Source organism: Biomphalaria glabrata, chromosome 7 (genome assembly GCF_947242115.1).
Source record: "Biomphalaria glabrata chromosome 7, xgBioGlab47.1, whole genome shotgun sequence".
Taxonomy (NCBI): Eukaryota; Metazoa; Mollusca; class Gastropoda; family Planorbidae; genus Biomphalaria; species Biomphalaria glabrata.
Genome location: NC_074717.1, coordinates 19950810 through 19977081, shown reverse-complemented (window position 1 = coordinate 19977081; position 26272 = coordinate 19950810). Strand labels below are relative to the sequence as shown.

At 39.6% G+C, this 26272-nt stretch overlaps 1 protein-coding gene across 1 annotated transcript; it reads right to left on the bottom strand.

Moving 5' to 3' along the window:
- Positions 1 to 13: 13 nt before the first annotated feature.
- Positions 14 to 26272, bottom strand: LOC106079647 (cystathionine gamma-lyase-like). The gene is made up of 10 exons (XM_056034496.1): positions 26102 to 26272; positions 21787 to 21997; positions 9393 to 9551; positions 8565 to 8699; positions 7086 to 7255; positions 5858 to 5969; positions 5545 to 5658; positions 4598 to 4732; positions 2185 to 2330; positions 14 to 453 (listed from the first exon to the last, which is right to left on the bottom strand). The coding sequence occupies exons 1-10, from the start codon at positions 26104 to 26106 to the stop codon at positions 384 to 386; spliced, it is 1257 nt and encodes a 418-aa protein (XP_055890471.1). The 5' UTR covers positions 26107 to 26272; the 3' UTR covers positions 14 to 383.

Below are 26272 nucleotides of genomic sequence, written 5' to 3'. Positions count from 1 at the left end.
CATGCAATTATCTCTTTATTTGTTTTTCTGACCAAGACAGTGATTGTGATTGATCCAATGTACTTAAGAAATATTTCTGAAATATTATTTTTTGAGCTGGTAAGTGACAGTAAAATAGTTGTCAGTGCAAATGTTTACCACATGATAGTCACACTAACTTCAATAGAACACAATTCATTCTTTTAAATTGACAGAAGAACACATTTACATAACCTGACGGACTGCAGACATAATCTTCTCTTATTTTCAACATTTGATATGTATACAAAATATAGTTTTAAAAAAGTTTTTAATAGAAAGCCATGAAGATGAAATAGGCAAAGGAAAGAAACGAGAATTAGATTAGATTAGATTAGATTAGATTGTACATTTAAGAGTCATCTCTATATCTTGACTTTAGCCAAAGCTTGTTCAAAATCTTTAATTAAATCAACTGCGTCTTCAAGACCAATGCTGAAACAAAAAACTATTGTGATTTAAAACATTGATTTGAAAACAAAATGAATAAATAAAAACATTTTGCATCTGTTGATTTTAGTTTCTGATATGTTTCTGTAATGGTTTTATTGCGTGCCTGATTAAACAAAGGCTTGACCTAATGCATGGCTTAAATATGACTCAAAATAATCTAATAATGACATTGTAAAGTAGAGTTCCCCTTTCAGACCATGCAATCTATAGGGCAGATGATGTTAAGGTCATCTGTTTCTTTGACCAACGGTTAACGAGAAGGGTGTCATGTGGCCAGCACAACGACGAACCGCCTTTACTTTCTCCAACAAAAGTCAGGTACACATTTGTAGTAACCTAATGAAACACTACAAGAAGAAAAGTCTTGATCCTAGGCTTTAGTGAACAAGAATGACAAAACAGTTCACAATAACACAGTACACACACACATACACACACGCTGACCTGGACACCAAGACATTTTGACACACAAGAACAAATCAGTTCACAACACACAACAAGAACATTATACACAACACCATTAGAAATGGATGGACTCAGGGGCCCCCTAAAAATCCCAAAATTCAAAATCCCAGTCTTCAACGAGATTCGAACCCAGGAACTCAGGTTCGGAAGCCAAGCGCTTAACCATTCAGACTCAGAGACCCCGACATTGTACATAACATTTAAACTGTCCCAATGCATGCCTTAAAATAACGTTCTAAAGATGACTTAATGACCTAATAATGACCTATATATATGGCATATTCTAATACACGCCCGATCTAATACACAATATAATACATGACCTAATACACCAGTCATAGAACGTAATTATCTTGTCCTTTGAACAAAAGTCTGCCATTAACTAAAATTGTTAGAAATGAGAACTGCTATACTTTGTATTGAATGCACTGATCATTGCGCTGTTTGATGCTGGGGAAGAGGGGTAGAGTTCAATGATCGGTAAGGGGAAATCGACCCCTGATTTATACATTTGGATCTAAGTTACGGAATTATTCCTGCCCGAGGAATGGTGTTTGGGATTGTTGCTTTATTGACTACATTTGAGTCGTGATGACAAGGTTAGAAATGGCGAACAAAAATCTCTTCGAAAGTGGAAAGTAATAAGACGTGACTGTCACGTGACATTAACTAAGTGGGAGACTCCAATGTTTATAGTAGTCTTATCTTATCTTATATAATACAGACGTTACTTCCTATGCGTCATGCATTCAGTCATGTATATTAAGCAATGACTTAAATTCTGCCAAGTCACTGGTTTTCCTGGCTAGCTCAGGCAACCCATTCGATGCTCTAATAGCGCTAGGGAAGAAGGAGCATTTGTACAAATTTGTCCCAGCATATGAAACGAGAAATGTGCCTTTATCTTTGTGTCTTTCAGAGTATTTTATTAAATTTTGTTTTTGTATTTGAAGATTATGTTTATGTATAATTGTTACTTTACTTTTGAGTCTTCGTCCTGAAGGCTTTCTAAATTTAGTGATTTTACTAAATGTGTTACTCTAGTCAAATGTGAATATTCGTTTGTTATGAATCTTACTGCTCTATTTTGTGTCTGTTCCAGTTTTTTAATGTTTTCTTGAGTTGAGGGGTCCCAAACAAAGGATGCATATTCTATTATTGTCCTAACCAAGGTTAAATAATAGTCTGCTGTAAGAACGAGGCGTTTGGCAAGTTAATTGAATGCAATGAGGACACTAACTCTCTCACCTGATTCTTAACATGCCTGGAGTTATCCCGCCTTCATCTGTCTCCTCAGGAGTCAATAAATAGCGACCATGGGTCATGGAAAAAGGATGCTCTACAAGACTGACTACACCGCCTAAAGACACAGCAAGCCGTACAATTCTTAAACTCTGAAAACAAAATATGTATCTATTCAAAACCTTGCTAAACTGCAGAAATGTTTTCCTTAAGTACAGACTCGTTTACTATCATCTTTAGTGTAGCATAAAGTCATAATGTTTAAAAAAAACAAAAACAATGGCAAATGTAATAGTAGACTAGTTTACACTAATAAGTACTATATTTTATGTCTGTGTAACAGCTAATTATTATTCTATTGGTCCCTTATATAGGCGCTCTATGCCTTCAATTTCCACCCCACTTCTGTCAACTAACCAAATTTTTCGTTTCTCATCATATTATTCATTCGACATGTCAGCAACATAGATCAAAAGATTACAAGAATTTTACTGGCCACACAAAGCATGAATATATATACAACAATGTGTATGACTAACAACACCCCCACGGCAGTACTAATGTGCATATCCTTGTGATTTGGGCTTTATCAGCTAAACATGAAGTAGTTTGTACTCCGTTCTTATTTCCCTGTCCTCCCTTCCCACAACTGCAACTAACAATACTCTATAGAACAGCGGTTCTCAAACTGGTGTCCACAGAAAGAAGAAAATTGTTTACAATTATAATAACTTCTTCGCTAAAAGCCAGCTTATCCGATCAGATAGTTGGAATAAGAGGGAATTCTCCCCTCACTACTGTTTACTAAATCTATTACGTACTATTCTAGTACTACATACACTAAAGATTTGAAAACATTCTCCACTTTGATACTACCAACTGGGTATAAAACCCTTTTGCCGTGAAGAAACTCAGATTCACAGATTCTAATCACATATTCTATTCACAGATTCTAATCACAGATTCTAATCACAGATTCTAATCATAGATTCTATTCACAGATTCTAATCACAGATTCTATTCACAGATTCTATTCACAGATTCTAATCACAGATTCTAATCACAGATTCTTATCACAGATTCTAATCACAGAATAAATCACAGATTCTAATCACAGATTCTAATCACAGATTCTAAACACAGATTCTTATCACAGATTCTAAACACAGATTCTAATCACAGATTCTAATCACAGATTCTAATCACAGATTCTAATCAGAAATTCTAATCACAGATTCTAACCACAGATTCTACTTCTACCTCTGCGTTCCCAACTATGTTGAAAGTATTTCTCTACATCAGGGATGAACTGCAAAGTGGTTTCCAGATCTGACAGCTCTCTATAGAGTTTGTTGTTTGTTGAGGGAGAAAGTATGGTGTTTGTATCTTGTTGAGGCTTCGGTATGCATTGCAGCTTTGAAGGGAAAACTCACTAGTCCCTATTCATGGCTTCCCGAACATGTGTTGTCTCATTCTTCTGTTGGTCCGGTTCTAAGACGAAATATTCTATGTTGGTCATGTCGGTGCAGCATGTAATAGGTAGCTTTTCTTTTATGAACTTTGTGTGAGAGCTGGTCCTTTTCTCGTTTATTCCACTCTCTTTTGTTTTTTTCATTTCTCCAAGGTAGAGAGGGACTTTAGATTGTTGAGTCCTCCTCCCATCTTTGCTCTTTCATTGCCTTCAATGTGGGTCTGTGATCCGGTGGTGACATGTTACCTAATCGTTGTTGTTGTGGAGTGTGACAAGAGCTGTCCAGGTGTCCAGCTGTCCAGCTGTCCAGGTGTCCAGCTGTCCAGGTGTCCAGGTGTCCAGTCAGGAAGACAATCTGGCTGTTTGACGTGCTCGTTGAGCCGGGCCACTCATAAAATCTCAGCAACCTCATCCAAGTCATTTTTTTTTTAAATTATATTTTAGACAAAATGTTATGATATCAATAATCACTCCTTCAACAAAATGTTATAATATCAATAATCACTCCTTCAACAAAATGTTATGATCTCAATCATCACTCCTTCAACAAAATGTTATGATATCAATAATCACTCCTTCAACAAAATGTTATGATATCAATAATCACTCCTTCAACAAAATGTTATGATATCAATAATCACTCCTTCAACAAAATGTTATGATATCAATAATCACTCCTTCAACAAAATGTTATGATATCAATAATCACTCCTTCAACAAAATGTTATGATATCAATAATCACTCCTTCAACAAAATGTTGTTGTGTTGTTGTTTTTTTCACATTTGTTACATATATAATATGCATTTATGTAGCTTTTTCACTTAGGGGTCCGTGGAAAGTTTTGACAATATAAAGAGGTCCCCGAGTCAAAAAAGTTTGAGGATCTCTGCTATAGACTACTTATAATACGTTAATCACCTATGACCAGGTTTTAAGTCCAACTAACCTCCGCCACTGTTCTGCCTCCTTGTTCTCCTCCTTTGATCTCTGCCATGATCATCCCGCTGTATGCAGACATCTGTTTCTTGGCGATCTCGTGCTGTGGGTGAGACTTGAGGCCAGGATAGTGGACACGCTGGACCTGGTGACGTCACAATGATTCATATAGAAATAATTGAATATATTACTTTACCGACAAGTTTTACGCACCTGAGACCTGTCACAAGAAACACGTGAAACATGTCACAAGAAACACATGAGACCTGTCACAAGAAACACATGAGACCTGTCACAAGAAACACATGAGACCTGTCACAAGAAACACATGAGACCTATCACAAGAAACACATGAGACCTGTCACAAGAAACACATGAGACCTGTCACAAGAAACACATGAGACCTGTCACAAGAAACACATGAGACCTGTCACAAGAAACACATGAGACCTGTCACAAGAAACACATGAGACCTGTCACAAGAAACACATGAGACCTGTCACAAGAAACACATGAGACCTGTCACAAGAAACACATGAGACCTGTCACAAGAAACACATGAGACCTGTCACAAGAAACACATAAGACCTGTCACAAGAAACACATGAGACTTGTCACAAGAAACACATGAGACCTGTCACAAGAAACACCTGAGACCTGTCACAAGAAACACCTGAGACCTGTCACAAGAAACACATGAGACGTGTCACAAGAAACACCTGAGACCTGTCACAAGAAACACATGAGACCTGTCACAAGAAACACATGAGACCTGTCACAAGAAACACATGAGACCTGTCACAAGAAACACAAGAGACTTGCAACAAGCCTCTTTCAACATTTGCGTTCGACACATAAATGCACTACAACAATTCGTATGTTACCTGATCGAACTTCTTGTTTATCAATAAAGCTAACTTAAGATTATAACATGAAATGATTAACCTATAAACAGACCTTTGGATGTCCTTCTAAAACAATGGCCACTTGCATGGCAGTAGAACTGATTTTGTCCATCCTTAATGTCAATGTCCTAAAGCCTCTGATGACCAAGCTGGCGTCATGGGGGGACTGGAGATGATATGGGGGCAAAGTGTTCATTTTGTTTTAAAAGTCTGATCTGAACGGACATGCCCTTTATCTAAAGTGAATAATCAACCCGCCGTAACTTTATATCACACATACTAACAAACAAACCTCTCTCTCTCTCTCTCTCTCTCTCTCTCTCTCTCTCTCCTTATAATCATATCAAAAGACGTTGCCAACTTACCAACATGTTCCCAAAAGTTCCCTGAATATGTTTAAGGACTCGCCACTGCTCCAATGTTCTGGTGGTCACCACTCCTCCAATCAAATCGGAATGTCCTCCGATGTATTTAGTGCTAAGAAAATAAAAGTAAACAGTAGAGTGACAAGGAGAAGGTCAAACTTTTTGTTGTTTGTTTGAGTTGCTAGTTACAAATGTAATACTTTGGGAATAATGTTTGTCCACGAAAATACCTAGATCAGTAATTATAATATGGTTCAAAACACGCAATGTAGTCTGGGACATAAATTAGCCAAAGATTAACCAATGGTATCTCTCATGAAGCGCACCAAGTTCTCTCAATATAAACAGAATCATTTTAACGTGACAGATGGCTCAGTCCGCGCTTACATTGGAAGAATGTTACTCATATAAAAGCAGTGCAGTACATAGACCCAATTGCTACATAGACTACATAGACCCAGTTGCGACCTGCATATTTTGCCACACCGATCTAAACAAAGCCATTATCCACGGGAAATCTATTTACAAACTGTGCTCGTTGTTTGCGTCTGTCTTCAGCAAAAGTCTCAAATGAGTGCCTCGCGACCTTTAGAAGATTTCTCCTGCTGTCTCTTTCAGAAGCCATTTGCTATTTGCTGTTGTGCAAGGGAAGTCGAACTGACGCCATTTTTAAAAAATATCCTCTTTAAAGCTTGCCCCAAAACAAAGATCGCATATGGCCTACGGTCACACTATGTCTCCAGAGTTGAGATGCTTTCACACCAGGGATACAAAGTTTCATGTTAAAAGGAACCAAATAAAAAAAATTATCTTACATAAAACATACAGGCCTAGGGGGATATAATCTCAAAACACTGCGTCACGCAGTCGCGGGTCGGATAAGGTCAGCGATCCATAGGCTGGACATTACTGTCTTACTTAAAAATTGAACCAACTAATGTTTTTACCAGCTTTGAACATTCAATTGGAAATCTGGCTTATATGATAATTTGGCAGCAGGCAAATCTGATAAGAATTATGAATTTGATGTCCTCATTTTTTAAATAATCTCTGTCTTGCCGACTGAACATTTGAGTCAGGACGAACTATTATTTATTTCTTTTTGTTCAAATTAAAAAATCTCTTTTTTGACATAATTTGTATTTTTTTTTTGTTGGTTTTTACATTATTTTTTATTGAATATCAGTATGGGCTATTTAATGTTCTCAAAGTGATTCCAGATACTCACCAACTGTGCATTGAAAAGTCGATTCCATAAGGCATGAAATGTTGTAGCGCGGGGCTGCCAAATGTACCGTCCACTGCCACAAGGATATTTCTGGACTTGGCTAACGCTGTCAGCTCCTCGACGTCAACCACAGTGGAGTCTGGATTACAAGGGGTCTCAAACCACAATAACTTGCATAATAAATAAGATTAAAGAATGTGAAAGTCTAATAAATTGGACAGATCTAAGTATTCTAACATTCTAACTATTAATGTTATTACACAACTAACGATCTCAAATCCTCCCTTAGGGTTCACAGTTATATATGCTCATTAGGTAGTAAAGGGAATGTAAGCCTTTCAAACCTTTTGATCTATGGGAGGCGGGATGATATATTACTCATGTTTCTATGGCCGGCGGTTAATGAAGGTGGCATGTGACCAGGACAACGTCCAAACGCCTTTACTTTCCCTACGTATGTCAGGTACCCTTAAAGTTCAAAATCCAAGTTTTCATTATAGGTGTTTGAACTCGAGACCCTTCGGCTCGGAGGTCAAGCGATTTACCACTCAGCCACCAGGCCCCATACATGTAGCCTACCAAATCAGCCTACCAAATAATTTAATTCATATGACAACACTTTCGTCCAGCAGACGTTGACAAAGTTTCTCTTTATCACGCCCCCCCCCCCTAAGGCGCGGAGCCAGGGACGGTTGCACCACCTGCCATTCCCTAAGTCGCATCTGGATTGTACTTACTTAGTTTTTTTACTTATGATTTTTGATATTCGTGCTGAAAATATTAAAACTTGACGTTTTACCTGCCGTTGCTCACCAAACAGATGACACATGAGTGGGGGCCGCATTTGAGTTTGTGTAAAATTACAAACTCTCTTTGTAAACTTGCTGTGAATTGTATAGTTTAATAGTTGGTTGGAACAATAACATTTATATAATGCTCTAATATTGGTTTTGTTTCGTTTGTTACTACTATTTTTTAAACTTATTAAATTAGAATTAACCTGAGGTTAAAGTGAGACCTCTCTTACACTACGATATCTGTTCACCATATTAAATCTGATCTAGTTTCTTTTTACTGTGATACAATGTATTGTTGAGGTCAGGATTCTATATTTCTGCTGATCGTGATCGTCTCTCCTCGGGGTCTTCATTGCTGAGAGAACTTTCAATGCTCCCCCCCCCCTCCCTTAGCAAGATGAGTGTTGTCTCTCAAGTCATTTCTTTGCCTTGTCTTAAACGTCACTAGTAAAAGTTTTGAGAAACACTGCTCTAGATCATTGACCCTTGAACTCTGACCAATAGACATAGGAAGCAAGTGTGACGAAACCTGAGATGGAAGGAATCAAGAAGAGCCCTCACACACGAAGAGACTTTAAAGACAAAAACAGTAAAAAAAAAAAAAAAGGGAGGAGCTAAAAGGGCAATTGTGTAAGCATTTCGTACCACGCCACAAGACCAGTGGGATACAAGGAAGACTTACTTTGGTATTAGGTTTGATGAACTTGGCCACTTCCTCAACTGTGACGTCCTTCACTGTGGTCAGTTCCACGCCATAAGAATCTCGCAAAAGTTTCAATGCAGTGGCTGTGCCTGGATAGACTGGTATCTGTTGTATCTGTAAATAAAACGATAGATAGATAGATAGATAGATGTATTGCTTGTGTATGTGTGTGTGCTTGGTTTTAATTAATTGTATTGCTACTAAAAACCAAGAATAGATAGATAGATAGATAGATAGATAGATAGATAGATAGATAGATAGATAGATAGATAGATAGATAGATAGATAGATAGATGGATGGATGGATGGATGAATAGATAGATAGATAGATAGATAGATAGATAGATAGATAGATAGATAGATAGATAGATGGATAGATGGATGGATGAATAGATAGATAGATAGATAGATAGATAGATAGATAGATAGATAGATAGATAGATAGATAGATAGATAGATAGATGCATTGCTTGTGTATGTGTGTTTGGGTTTAATTAAAAAAAGAGCTATAAAGCTAGAGATATATTCATTGTATTGCTACTATAAACCAAGAGATCACGCTATTAAGGCAATGAACTACATTAGACGCAATGTCTCACTGCTGACTTGTTAGCGTCCAATACAGTCTCTAGTTAGGAAAGAATGCAAAACAAACTAGAGCTAAAGTCACAAAATTGGTTTGAGTGTATGTTTGGCAGGGATCTCAAAACTAAACTAGACTTAAAAGTCTTGCACGGGTATGCATGTGTTTGTCAATTATGTGTGAGTGTGACACTCCAGAATGTCAAAGTGTGGGCGTGTACTCACCACATGATCACCTTTCTTTAAGAATCCCAGGAATATGGAAGTCACTGCCGCCATGCCGCTACTAAATGTCAGGGAGCCGGCTCCTTTCTCCAGGGAATTAATCATTGCCTCCGCCGCCTCAGTAGTAGGGTTGGAAAGTCTGGAGTATATCGGCCCACCCTAAGGACGAAGAAAGTGACTTAGAAACAATATACACTTACATTCAAACTCTTAAGGCTATTTATTTTATTTGCCTTTTACTCTCTGATTTAATTCTAAACATGCAATAAATTATGCGAATCGGACATACATTACATGTGTTACCAGTGCTATATAGATCATATTATTATTGTTTTTATCCATGTATTACCACATATTACTAATAATGCAATATCTTCCATTCTTAAGACTACGTATGTGAGAAGTATGTTACTTGACCACGTACGCCCATAAGGACCTGCATATTTTGTTACATATAATGCAGACAAAGCCGTTTTCCTCAGGAGGTAATTTGGAAAAGCAGGTGCATATTTTTGTACTCTGTATCTGAAGTTACGTATGTCTTCTGTAAAACGTTTTTTCGAGTCTAAAAGAACACATGCAGACATGTCAAATAGAAGACATGAAGACATGTCAAATAGAAGACATGAAGACATGTTGAACAGAAGACACGAAGACATGTCAAATAAAAGACATGAAGACATGTCAAATAGAAGACATGAAGACATGTTAAACAGAAGACATGAAGACATGTCAAATAGAAGACATGAAGACATGTTGAACAGAAGACATGAAGACATGTTAAACAGAAAACACACAGACATGTCAAACAGAAGACATTAGGACATGTTGAACAGAAGACACGAAGATATGTTGAACAGAAGACATGAAGACATGTTGAACAAAAGACATGAAGACATGTTGAACAGAAGACATGAAGACATGTTGAACAGAAGACATGAAGACATGTTGAATAGAAGACACGAAGACATGTTGAACAGAACACATGTAGACATGTTGAACAGAACACATGAAGACATGTTGAACAGAAGACATAAAGACATGTTGAACAGAAGACATGAAGACATGTCAAACAGAAGACACAAAGACATGTCAAACAGAAGACACAAAGACATTTTGAACAGAAGACACGAAGACATGTTGAACAGAAGACACGAAGACATGTTGAACAGAAGACACGAAGACATGTTGAACAGAAGACACGAAGACATGTTTAACAGAAGACACCAAGACATGTTGAACAGAAGACATGAGGACATGTTGAACAGAAGACACGAGGACATGTTGAACAGAAGACACCAAGACATGTTGAACAGAAGACATGAGGACATGTTGAACAGAAGATATGAAGACATGTTGAAAAGAAGACATGAGGACATTTTGAACAGAAGATATGAAGACATGTTAAACAGAAGACATGAAAACATGTTGAGCAGAAGACATGAAGACATGTTGAACAGAAGACATGAAGACATGTTGAACAGAAGACATGAAGACATGTTGAGCAGAAGACATGAAGACATGTTGAGCAGAAGACATGAAGACATGTTGAACAGAAGACATGAAGACATGTTGAACAGAAGACATGAAGACATGTTGAACAGAAGACATGAAGACATGTTGAACAGAAGACATGAAGACATGTTGAACAGAAGACACGAAGATATGTTGAACAGAAGACATGAGGACATGTTGAACAGAAGACATGAAGACATGTTGAACAGAAGACATGTTGAACATGAAGACATGTTGAACAGAAGACATGAGGACATGTTGAACAGAAGACATGAAGACATGTTGAACAGAAGACATGAAGACATGTTGAACAGAAGACATGAAGACATGTTGAACAGAAGACATGAGGACATGTTGAACAGAAGACATGAGGACATGTTGAACAGAAGACACGAAGACATGTTGAACAGAAGACATAAAGACATGTTGAATAGAAGTCATGAAGACATGTTGAACAGAAAACATGAAGACATATCAAGCAAACAAAGAAAAAGAACACTCAGACATTTCCAACAGAAGGCATGCAGACTTGTCGAACAAGACATGACGAACAGAAGCATGCAGACCATTCGAACAAGACATGACGAACAGAAGCATGCAGACTTGTCGAACAAGACATGACGAACAGAAGCATGCAGACTTGTCGAACACGACATGACGAACAGAAGGCATGCAGACTTGTCGAACAAGACATGACGAACAGAAGGCATGCAGACTTGTCGAACAAGACATGACGAACAGAAGGCATGCAAACTTGTCGAACAAGATATGTCGATCAGAAGACAACAGACTTGTCGAACAAGACATGACGAACAGAAGACATGCAGACTTGTCGAACAAGACATGACGAACAGAAGACAACAGACTTGTCGAACAAGACATGACGAACAGAAGACATGCAGACTTGTCGAACAAGACATGACGAACAGAAGACATGCAGACTTGTCGAACAAGATATGACGAACAGAAGACAACAGACTTGTCGAACAAGATATGTCGAACAGAAGACAACAGACTTGTCGAACAAGACATGACGAACAGAAGGCATGCAGACTTGTCGAACAAGACATGACGAACAGAAGACAACAGACTTGTCGAACAAGACATGACGAACAGAAGACAACAGACTTGTCGAACAAGACATGACGAACAGAAGACAACAGACTTGTCGAACAAGACATGACGAACAGAAGGCATGCAGACTTGTCGAACAAGATATGTCGATCAGAAGACATGCAGACTTGTCGAACAAGACATGACGAACAGAAGGCATGCAGACTTGTCGAACAAGACATGACGAACAGAAGGCATGCAGACTTGTCGAACAAGACATGACGAAAAAAAGGCATGCAGACTTGTCGAACAAGACATGACGAACAGAAGCATGCAGACTTGTCGAACAAGACATGACGAACAGAAGACAACAGACTTGTCGAACAAGACATGACGAACAGAAGGCATGCAGACTTGTCGAACAAGACATGACGAACAGAAGACATACAGACTTGTCGAACAAGACATGACGAACAGAAGGCATGCAGACTTGTCGAACAAGATATGTCGATCAGAAGACATGCAGACTTGTCGAACAAGACATGTCGAACAGAAGGCATGCAGACTTGTCGAACAAGACATGACGAACAGAAGACAACAGACTTGTCGAACAAGACATGACGAACAGAAGGCATGCAGACTTGTCGAACAAGATATGTCGATCAGAAGGCATGCAGACATGTCGAACAAGACATGACGAACAGAAGCATGCAGACTTGTCGAACAAGACATGAAGAACAGAAGACAACAGACTTGTCGAACAAGACATGACGAACAGAAGGCATGAAGACTTGTCGAACAAGATATGTCGATCAGAAGACATGCAGACTTGTCGAACAAGACATGACGAACAAAAGACAACAGACTTGTCGAACAAGACATGACAAACAGAAGGCATGCAGACTTGTCGAACAAGACATGTCGAACAGAAGGCATGCAGACTTGTCGAACAAGACATGTCGAACAGAAGACAACAGACTTGTCGAACAAGACATGACGAACAGAAGACAACAGACTTGTCGAACAAGACATGACGAACAGAAGACAACAGACTTGTCGAACAAGATATGTCGAACAGAAGACATGCAGACTTGTCGAACAAGATATGTCGATCAGAAGACATGCAGACTTGTCGAACAAGACATGACGAACAGAAGGCATGCAGACTTGTCGAACAAGATATGTCGATCAGAAGACATGCAGACTTGTCGAACAAGACATGACGAACAGAAGCATGCAGACTTGTCGAACAAGATATGTCGATCAGAAGACATGCAGACTTGTCGAACAAGATATGTCGATCAGAAGGCATGCAGACTTGTCGAACAAGACATGACGAACAGAAGCATGCAGACTTGTCGAACAAGACATGAAGAACAGAAGACAACAGACTTGTAGAACAAGACATGACGAACAGAAGGCATGCAGACTTGTCGAACAAGATATGTCGATCAGAAGACATGCAGACTTGTCGAACAAGACATGACGAACAGAAGACAACAGACTTGTCGAACAAGACATGACGAACAGAAGGCATGCAGACTTGTCGAACAAGACATGAAGAACAGAAGACATGCAGACTTGTCGAACAAGACATGACGAACAGAAGGCATGCAGACTTGTCGAACAAGATATGTCGATCAGAAGACATGCAGACTTGTCGAACAAGATATGACGATCAGAAGGCATGCAGACTTGTCGAACAAGACATGACGAACAGAAGGCATGCAGACTTGTCGAACAAGACATGACGAACAGAAGGCATGCAGACTTGTCGAACAAGACATGACGAACAGAAGGCATGCAGACTTGTCGAACAAGACATGACGAACAGAAGGCATGCAGACTTGTCGAACAAGACATGACGAACAGAAGGCATGCAGACTTGTCGAACAAGACATGACGAACAGAAGACATACAGACTTGTCGAACAAGACATGACGAACAGAAGGCATGCAGACTTGTCGAACAAGATATGTCGATCAGAAGACATGCAGACTTGTCGAACAAGACATGTCGAACAGAAGGCATGCAGACTTGTCGAACAAGACATGACGAACAGAAGACAACAGACTTGTCGAACAAGACATGACGAACAGAAGGCATGCAGACTTGTCGAACAAGATATGTCGATCAGAAGACATGCAGACTTGTCGAACAAGACATGACGAACAGAAGACAACAGACTTGTCGAACAAGACATGACGAACAGAAGGCATGCAGACTTGTCGAACAAGACATGACGAACAGAAGACATGCAGACTTGTCGAACAAGACATGACGAACAGAAGACATGCAGACTTGTCGAACAAGACATGACGAACAGAAGGCATGCAGACTTGTCGAACAAGATATGTCGATCAGAAGACATGCAGACTTGTCGAACAAGACATGACGAACAGAAGACATACAGACTTGTCGAACAAGACATGACGAACAGAAGGCATGCAGACTTGTCGAACAAGATATGTCGATCAGAAGACATGCAGACTTGTCGAACAAGACATGTCGAACAGAAGGCATGCAGACTTGTCGAACAAGACATGACGAACAGAAGACAACAGACTTGTCGAACAAGACAGGACGAACAGAAGGCATGCAGACTTGTCGAACAAGACATGTCGAACAGAAGACAACAGACTTGTCGAACAAGACATGACGAACAGAAGACAACAGACTTGTCGAACAAGACATGTCGAACAGAAGACACGCAGACTTGTCGAACAAGACATGTCGAACAGAAGGCATGCAGACTTGTCGAACAAGACATGACGAACAGAAGGCATGCAGACTTGTCGAACAAGACATGACGAACAGAAGACAACAGACTTGTCGAACAAGACATGACGAACAGAAGGCATGCAGACTTGTCGAACAAGACATGACGAACAGAAGACAACAGACTTGTCGAACAAGACATGACGAACAGAAGGCATGCAGACTTGTCGAACAAGACATGACGAACAGAAGGCATGCAGACTTGTCGAACAAGACATGACGAAAAAAAGGCATGCAGACTTGTCGAACAAGACATGACGAACAGAAGCATGCAGACTTGTCGAACAAGACATGACGAACAGAAGACAACAGACTTGTCGAACAAGACATGACGAACAGAAGGCATGCAGACTTGTCGAACAAGACATGACGAACAGAAGACATACAGACTTGTCGAACAAGACATGACGAACAGAAGGCATGCAGACTTGTCGAACAAGATATGTCGATCAGAAGACATGCAGACTTGTCGAACAAGACATGTCGAACAGAAGGCATGCAGACTTGTCGAACAAGACATGACGAACAGAAGACAACAGACTTGTCGAACAAGACATGACGAACAGAAGGCATGCAGACTTGTCAAACAAGATATGTCGATCAGAAGGCATGCAGACATGTCGAACAAGACATGACGAACAGAAGCATGCAGACTTGTCGAACAAGACATGAAGAACAGAAGACAACAGACTTGTCGAACAAGACATGACGAACAGAAGGCATGAAGACTTGTCGAACAAGATATGTCGATCAGAAGACATGCAGACTTGTCGAACAAGACATGACGAACAAAAGACAACAGACTTGTCGAACAAGACATGACAAACAGAAGGCATGCAGACTTGTCGAACAAGACATGTCGAACAGAAGGCATGCAGACTTGTCGAACATGACATGACGAACAGAAGACAACAGACTTGTCGAACAAGACATGACGAACAGAAGGCATGCAGACTTGTCGAACAAGACATGACGAACAGAAGACAACAGACTTGTCGAACAAGACATGACGAACAGAAGACAACAGACTTGTCGAACAAGACATGTCGAACAGAAGACAACAGACTTGTCGAACAAGACATGACGAACAGAAGACAACAGACTTGTCGAACAAGACATGACGAACAGAAGACAACAGACTTGTCGAACAAGATATGTCGAACAGAAGACATGCAGACTTGTCGAACAAGATATGTCGATCAGAAGACATGCAGACTTGTCGAACAAGACATGACGAACAGAAGGCATGCAGACTTGTCGAACAAGATATGTCGATCAGAAGACATGCAGACTTGTCGAACAAGACATGACGAACAGAAGCATGCAGACTTGTCGAACAAGATATGTCGATCAGAAGACATGCAGACTTGTCGAACAAGATATGTCGATCAGAAGGCATGCAGACTTGTCGAACAAGACATGACGAACAGAAGCATGCAGACTTGTCGAACAAGACATGAAGAACAGAAGACAACAGACTTGTAGAACAAGACATGACGAACAGAAGGCATGCAGACTTGTCGAACAAGATATGTCGATCAGAAGACATGCAGACTTGTCGAACAAGACATGACGAACAGAAGACAACAGACTTGTCGAACAAGACATGACGAACAGAAGGCATGCAGACTTGTCGAACAAGACATGACGAACAGAAGACATGCAGACTTGTCGAACAAGACATGACGAACAGAAGGCATGCAGACTTGTCGAACAAGATATGTCGATCAGAAGACATGCAGACTTGTCGAACAAGATATGACGATCAGAAGGCATGCAGACTTGTCGAACAAGACATGACGAACAGAAGGCATGCAGACTTGTCGAACAAGACATGACGAACAGAAGGCATGCAGACTTGTCGAACAAGACATGACGAACAGAAGGCATGCAGACTTGTCGAACAAGACATGACGAACAGAAGGCATGCAGACTTGTCGAACAAGACATGACGAACAGAAGGCATGCAGACTTGTCGAACAAGACATGACGAACAGAAGACATACAGACTTGTCGAACAAGACATGACGAACAGAAGGCATGCAGACTTGTCGAACAAGATATGTCGATCAGAAGACATGCAGACTTGTCGAACAAGACATGTCGAACAGAAGGCATGCAGACTTGTCGAACAAGACATGACGAACAGAAGACAACAGACTTGTCGAACAAGACATGACGAACAGAAGGCATGCAGACTTGTCGAACAAGATATGTCGATCAGAAGACATGCAGACTTGTCGAACAAGACATGACGAACAGAAGACAACAGACTTGTCGAACAAGACATGACGAACAGAAGGCATGCAGACTTGTCGAACAAGACATGACGAACAGAAGACATGCAGACTTGTCGAACAAGACATGACGAACAGAAGACATGCAGACTTGTCGAACAAGACATGACGAACAGAAGGCATGCAGACTTGTCGAACAAGATATGTCGATCAGAAGACATGCAGACTTGTCGAACAAGACATGACGAACAGAAGACAACAGACTTGTCGAACAAGATATGTCGAACAGAAGACATGCAGACTTGTCGAACAAGATATGTCGATCAGAAGACATGCAGACTTGTCGAACAAGACATGACGAACAGAAGGCATGCAGACTTGTCGAACAAGATATGTCGATCAGAAGACATGCAGACTTGTCGAACAAGACATGACGAACAGAAGCATGCAGACTTGTCGAACAAGATATGTCGATCAGAAGACATGCAGACTTGTCGAACAAGATATGTCGATCAGAAGGCATGCAGACTTGTCGAACAAGACATGACGAACAGAAGCATGCAGACTTGTCGAACAAGACATGAAGAACAGAAGACAACAGACTTGTAGAACAAGACATGACGAACAGAAGGCATGCAGACTTGTCGAACAAGATATGTCGATCAGAAGACATGCAGACTTGTCGAACAAGACATGACGAACAGAAGACAACAGACTTGTCGAACAAGACATGACGAACAGAAGGCATGCAGACTTGTCGAACAAGACATGACGAACAGAAGACATGCAGACTTGTCGAACAAGACATGACGAACAGAAGGCATGCAGACTTGTCGAACAAGATATGTCGATCAGAAGACATGCAGACTTGTCGAACAAGATATGACGATCAGAAGGCATGCAGACTTGTCGAACAAGACATGACGAACAGAAGGCATGCAGACTTGTCGAACAAGACATGACGAACAGAAGGCATGCAGACTTGTCGAACAAGACATGACGAACAGAAGGCATGCAGACTTGTCGAACAAGACATGACGAACAGAAGGCATGCAGACTTGTCGAACAAGACATGACGAACAGAAGGCATGCAGACTTGTCGAACAAGACATGACGAACAGAAGACATACAGACTTGTCGAACAAGACATGACGAACAGAAGGCATGCAGACTTGTCGAACAAGATATGTCGATCAGAAGACATGCAGACTTGTCGAACAAGACATGTCGAACAGAAGGCATGCAGACTTGTCGAACAAGACATGACGAACAGAAGACAACAGACTTGTCGAACAAGACATGACGAACAGAAGGCATGCAGACTTGTCGAACAAGATATGTCGATCAGAAGACATGCAGACTTGTCGAACAAGACATGACGAACAGAAGACAACAGACTTGTCGAACAAGACATGACGAACAGAAGGCATGCAGACTTGTCGAACAAGACATGACGAACAGAAGACATGCAGACTTGTCGAACAAGACATGACGAACAGAAGACATGCAGACTTGTCGAACAAGACATGACGAACAGAAGGCATGCAGACTTGTCGAACAAGATATGTCGATCAGAGGACATGCAGACTTGTCGAACAAGACATGACGAACAGAAGACATACAGACTTGTCGAACAAGACATGACGAACAGAAGGCATGCAGACTTGTCGAACAAGATATGTCGATCAGAAGACATGCAGACTTGTCGAACAAGACATGTCGAACAGAAGGCATGCAGACTTGTCGAACAAGACATGACGAACAGAAGACAACAGACTTGTCGAACAAGACAGGACGAACAGAAGGCATGCAGACTTGTCGAACAAGACATGTCGAACAGAAGACAACAGACTTGTCGAACAAGACATGACGAACAGAAGACAACAGACTTGTCGAACAAGACATGTCGAACAGAAGACACGCAGACTTGTCGAACAAGACATGTCGAACAGAAGGCATGCAGACTTGTCGAACAAGACATGACGAACAGAAGGCATGCAGACTTGTCGAACAAGACATGACGAACAGAAGACAACAGACTTGTCGAACAAGACATGACGAACAGAAGGCATGCAGACTTGTCGAACAAGACATGACGAACAGAAGACAACAGACTTGTCGAACAAGACATGACGAACAGAAGGCATGCAGACTTGTCGAACAAGACATGACGAACAGAAGGCATGCAGACTTGTCGAACAAGACATGACGAAAAAAAGGCATGCAGACTTGTCGAACAAGACATGACGAACAGAAGCATGCAGACTTGTCGAACAAGACATGACGAACAGAAGACAACAGACTTGTCGAACAAGACATGACGAACAGAAGGCATGCAGACTTGTCGAACAAGACATGACGAACAGAAGGCATGCAGACTTGTCGAACAAGATATGTCGATCAGAAGACATGCAGACTTGTCGAACAAGACATGTCGAACAGAAGGCATGCAGACTTGTCGAACAAGACATGACGAACAGAAGACAACAGACTTGTCGAACAAGACATGACGAACAGAAGGCATGCAGACTTGTCGAACAAGATATGTCGATCAGAAGACATGCAGACTTGTCGAACAAGACATGACGAACAGAAGACAACAGACTTGTCGAACAAGACATGACGAACAGAAGGCATGCAGACTTGTCGAACAAGACATGAAGAACAGAAGACAACAGACTTGTCGAACAAGATATGTCGATCAGAAGGCATGCAGACATGTCGAACAAGACATGACGAACAGAAGCATGCAGACTTGTCGAACAAGACATGAAGAACAGAAGACATGCAGACTTGTCGAACAAGACATGACGAACAGAAGGCATGCAGACTTGTCGAACAAGATATGTCGATCAGAAGACATGCAGACTTGTCGAACAAGACATGACGAACAGAAGACATACAGACTTGTCGAACAAGACATGACGAACAGAAGGCATGCAGACTTGTCGAACAAGATATGTCGATCAGAAGACATGCAGACTTGTCGAACAAGACATGTCGAACAGAAGGCATGCAGACTTGTCGAACAAGACATGACGAACAGAAGACAACAGACTTGTCGAACAAGACATGACGAACAGAAGGCATGCAGACTTGTCGAACAAGACATGTCGAACAGAAGACAACAGACTTGTCGAACAAGACATGACGAACAGAAGACAACAGACTTGTCGAACAAGACATGTCGAACAGAAGACACGCAGACTTGTCGAACAAGACATGTCGAACAGAAGGCATGCAGACTTGTCGAACAAGACATGACGAACAGAAGGCATGCAGACTTGTCGAACAAGACATGACGAACAGAAGACAACAGACTTGTCGAACAAGACATGACGAACAGAAGGCATGCAGACTTGTCGAACAAGACATGACGAACAGAAGACAACAGACTTGTCGAACAAGACATGACGAACAGAAGGCATGCAGACTTGTCGAACAAGACATGACGAACAGAAGGCATGCAGACTTGTCGAACAAGACATGACGAACAGAAGCATGCAGACTTGTCGAACAAGACATGACGAACAGAAGCATGCAGACTTGTCGAACAAGACATGACGAACAGAAGACAACAGACTTGTCGAACAAGACATGACGAACAGAAGGCATGCAGACTTGTCGAACAAGACATGACGAACAGAAGACAACAGACTTGTCGAACAAGACATGACGAACAGAAGGCATGCAGACTTGTCGAACAAGACATGACGAACAGAAGACATGCAGACTTGTCGAACAAGACATGACGAACAGAAGACATACAGACTTGTCGAACAAGACATGACGAACAGAAGGCATGCAGACTTGTCGAACAAGATATGTCGATCAGAAGACATGCAGACTTGTCGAACAAGACATGTCGAACAGAAGGCATGCAGACTTGTCAAACAAGACATGACGAACAGAAGACAACAGACTTGTCGAACAAGACATGACGAACAGAAGGCATGCAGACTTGTCGAACAAGACATGACGAACAGAAGACAACAGACTTGTCGAACAAGACATGACGAACAGAAGACAACAGACTTGTCGAACAAGACATGTCGAACAGAAGACAACAGACTTGTCGAACAAGACATGACGAACAGAAGACAACAGACTTGTCGAACAAGACATGACGAACAGAAGACAACAGACTTGTCGAACAAGACATGACGAACAGAAGACAACAGACTTGTCGAACAAGATATGACGAACAGAAGACAACAGACTTGTCGAACAAGACATGTCGAACAGAAGACAACAGACTTGTCGAACAAGACATGACGAACAGAAGACAACAGACTTGTCGAACAAGACATGTCGAACAGAAGACACGCAGACTTGTCGAACAAGACATGTCGAACAGAAGGCATGCAGACTTGTCGAACAAGACATGACGAACAGAAGGCATGCAGACTTGTCGAACAAGACATGTCGAACAGAAGACACGCAGACTTGTCGAACAAGACATGTCGAACAGAAGACATGCAGACTTGTCGAACAAGACATGACGAACAGAAGGCATGCAGACTTGTCGAACAAGACATGACGAACAGAAGACAACAGACTTGTCGAACAAGATATGACGAACAGAAGACAACAGACTTGTCGAACAAGACATGTCGAACAGAAGACACACAGAAATGTTGGAAAGAAGACAATACAAATTTCAAACTGAAGTCACTCAGACATGTTAATCAGAAGACACACAGACAGAAGACACACAGACAAACAGAAAGACGTAGATGAAATGACCTGTCTGTTCTATCACTGAGAAGTTACTTGTACATTGAATACATAAAGACTCCGGGGTTCCTTACATCCAAAATACCGGAAGTGATGTCCTCCATCTTGTCCACGGCGTAGGTGCTTGAGTGGTAGATGGGAACGGCCAGGGGCTCCGTGACCGGCCCCTGGCGCACCAGCCTGGACGTCACAATGGCGGTGTTAGGTGTGACGTCATCGATTGTGAGTCCGTTGGTGCTGAAGTCAAAGTTGGACTTGGCCGGTGTGTGCCTGATACTGGGACGGCTAGAAGTCATAGAATATAGATTAGGAAATAAGTGCATAGAATAAAAACTAGAAAATAAGTGCATAGAATATAGACTAGAAAATAAGTGCATAGAAAATAGATTAGAAAATAAGTGCATAGAATATAGATTAGAAAATAAGTGCATAGAATATAGACTAGAAAATAAGTGCATAGAATATTGATTAGAAAATAAGTGTATAGAATATAGATTTGAAAGTAAGTGCATAGAATATAAACTAGAAAATAAATGCATAGAATATAGACTAGAAAATAGGTGCATAGAATATAGATTAGAAAATAAGTGCATAGAATATAGATTAGAAAATAAGTGCATAGAATATAGATTAGAAAATAAGTGCATAGAATATAGACTAGAAAATAAGTGCATAGAATATAGACTAGAAAATAAGTGCATAGAATATAGATTAGAAAATAAGTGCATAGAATATAGACTAGAAAATAAGTGCATAGAATATAGACTAGAAAATAAGTGCATAGAATATAGATTAGAAAAAAAGTGCATAGAATATAGACTAGAAAATAAGTGCATAGAATATTGATTAGAAAATAAGTGTATAGAATATAGATTTGAAAATAAGTGCATAGTATATAAACTAGAAAATAAGTGCATAGAATATAGATTAGAAAAGAAGTGCATAGAAAATAGATTAGAAAATAAGTGCATAGAATATAAACTAGAAAATAAGTGCATAGAATATAGACTAGAAAATAAGTGCATAGAATATAGACTAGAAAATAGGTGCATAGAATATAGATTAGAAAATAAGTGCATAGAATATAAATTAGAAAATAAGTGCATAGAATATAGACTAGAAAATATGTGCATAGGATATAAACTAGAAAATAAGTGCATAGAATATAGATTAGAAAATAAGTGCATAGAATATAGATTAGAAAATAAGTGCATAGAATATAGATTAGAAAATAAATGCATAGAATATAGACTAGAAAATAAGTGCATAGAATATAGACTAGAAAATAAGTGCATAGAATATAGATTAGAAAATAAGTGCATAGAATATAGACTAGAAAATAAGTGCATAGAATATTAACTAGAAAATAAGTGCATAGAATATAGATTAGAAAAAAAGTGCATAGAATATAAACTAGAAAATAAGTGCATAGAATATAAACTAGAATATAAGTGCATAGAATATAGATTAGAAAATAAGTGCATAGAATATAGACTAGAAAATAAGTGCATAGAATATAGATTAGAAAATAAGTGCATAGAATATAGACTAGAAAATAAGTGCATAGAATATAGACTAGAAAATAAGTGCATAGAATATAGATTAGAAAATAAGTGCATAGAATATAGACTAGAAAATAAGTGCATAGAATATAGATTAGAAAATAAGTGCATAGAATATAGACTAGAAAATAAGTGCATAGAATATAGATTAGAAAATAAGTGCATAGAATATTGATTAGAAAATAAGTGTATAGAATATAGATTTGAAAATAAGTGCATAGTATATAAACTAGAAAATAAGTGCATAGAATATAGATTAGAAAAGAAGTGCATAGAATATAAACTAGAAAATAAGTGCATGGAATATAAACTAGAAAATAAATGCATAGAATATAAACTAGAAAATAAGTGCATAGAATATAAACTAGAAAATAAGTGCATAGAATATAAACTAGAAAATAAGTGCTTAGAATATAAACTAGAAAATAAGTGCATAGAATATGAACTAGAAAATAAATGCATAGAATACTTAAAGTGACACCCTTAGGGTCAGTCTTTATTTAAACACAAAACTCACACCTGGAGAATCAAAATTGGATTAGTTGCTTGTATTCAGTGAAACACGACACATTGCTCTCACAGTTTAACACGACACATTGCTCTCACAGTTTAACACGACACATTGCTCTCACAGTTTAACACGACACATTGCACTCACAGTTTAACACGACACATTGCTCTCACAGTTTAACACGACACATTGCTCTCACAGTTTAACACGACACATTGCTCTCACAGTTTAACACGACACATTGCTCTCACAGTTTAACACGACACATTGCTCTCACAGTTTAACACGACACATTGTTCTCACAGACAATCCCCTTCACAAACGACTTCTGTACGGGGAGTTGTGTGCAGGAAAGCGCTCCCAGGGAGGTCAATAAAAGCTCTATAAAGACACTCTCAAGAACTCCTTCAAGGAATACGATATTGACATTCACGACTGGGAAGCACTAGCTCTCGATCGCTCCTCATGGCGTGAAGCTGTAAGTCTCGGAGTCTTAAGATTTGAAGCAAGAAGAGTAGCCAGGGTGAAAGAGCGCCGAACCAACAAAAAGCTGAGAGAAGAAGCAGGCCTATCGCCAAACATACCCACGCCACGTGGGTTGCGAGGATTGGACTTTATAGTCATCTTCGAGTCTATAGGAAATTAGAAATGTGCTCATCTTCGATCACGAAGGAGGAGCTATATCACATGCATGCATGCATGCATGCATATATACATACATACATACATACATACATACATACATACATACATACATACATACATACATAGACAGAGAGAAAGAGAGAAACAGTGGGAAATAGAAAGAATATACATAAGCTGATTGATTCATTGATTGATTTATTGATTGATTCATTGATTGATTATATTTGTTGATTTTTTACACGTATTTATACTAAGATACTCAAATATTCTAAAACTATTTCCAGTTAGTCGTCATTACAATTGTTTTCCACAGCTCTCTATTCTCATCTGAAATATTAACAATGAAAGCGCTAATAGCCTCGGGCAGAACTTGTATGTCATATGTGGAACAATGGCATCTATATTGACGCACTCAAACACTCAGTCGTGGAATATGTTATGTCTAGAAGGTCCGTCTAGTGTGTTCTGTCTCCCCGCGGGGCATTTCAAATACTAGTGCATCTGTACTCTCTTACTCTCCTAGAACATGTAATGTGACTTGGACATAGGTGACTAGTGGACTATTGAGATGACTAGTGGACTATTGAGATGACTAGAGGGCTATTGGAGCCAGGAATTATATACTGAAACTCGGAAAATAATGTTTCTTTTCAGAAAATTGTAATTTACACAAAAAAAAAAAAAGATGTACTCAGTACTAAAGGAACAAGCTTGTTTCCTCATTTCTGGACTGTGGACTTTTAAGTGGATTTGGGATTGGGGTCTCACGTCACTGTTTCTTAAAGTTGTTGTTTTCTTACTTATTTTTTTGATAACACACACATCTCGGTATATCTTTCTTTTGACAATCTTGGTTTCTTTCTCTTTTTATTTCTATCTTCCTCAAAATTGTTTTATTCCCCCTCCCTTTTTTTTTTTGCTTCAAGCAATTCTCTTTCACGTAAATTTTAGTAACAAAAGAAATTAAGATTTAATACATTTATTCTCTCTCTCTCTCTTCTCTCTCTCTCTCTCTCTCACACACACACATACACACTGCCTCTCTCTCACACACACACACACACACTCCCCATATATATGGGGTGTGTGGTAATTATGGGGTTGATTTAACAATCTAGTTGGAATGCTAGTTAAACTGTGAGTGCAATGTATCGTGTTAAACTGTGAGTGCAATGTATCGTGTTAAACTGTGAGTGCAATGTGTCGTGTTAAACTGAATACAACCAGCTAATCCTGTTTTGATACTCCAGGTGTGAGTTTTGTGTTTAGACTGACCCTAAGGGTGCCACTTTGAGTTTGTTTTACTCTCAAACGTCGATCATTATCTGGTATCTTTGTTTTAAATTCCAAACATTTCGCTTTCGAATTTTTTCTCGTGTTCTTAGTCTAGAAAGATTTAAGAAACGGAATGTTTAACACACACTTTCGACTCGGACATATTTTAGTGTTTATATACACTTTATACACATATTGCCATTAGTATGACATAGTCATCGATTTCGAGATTTTTTTTTCTCTTTCTTTCCCTTGCCGCCTCTTTAAAAAAAAAAGGGTGGGGGCCCAAAAGGGATGACTGTGTACCAAACTAACACCTGATTGCACACAGTAGGACTCTTGAACTCCCTTACCTGGTACTTATCACGTGGGTGCCTCAAAGACTAAAACTCTTACCTCATAGTTGCCTCTTTGTAACTCCAACTTCCTTTTTCTCTTTTTTTCTAAATCCTTCTTGCGTTTCGAAATCACAAGTGCCGGCTTTAGTAGGCCTAGGTTTGAAACCCCGGGGTTTCTTCAACACCGACGGGGAGGTTTTTGTGATTAAACTTAATGGGATTTTGAGCT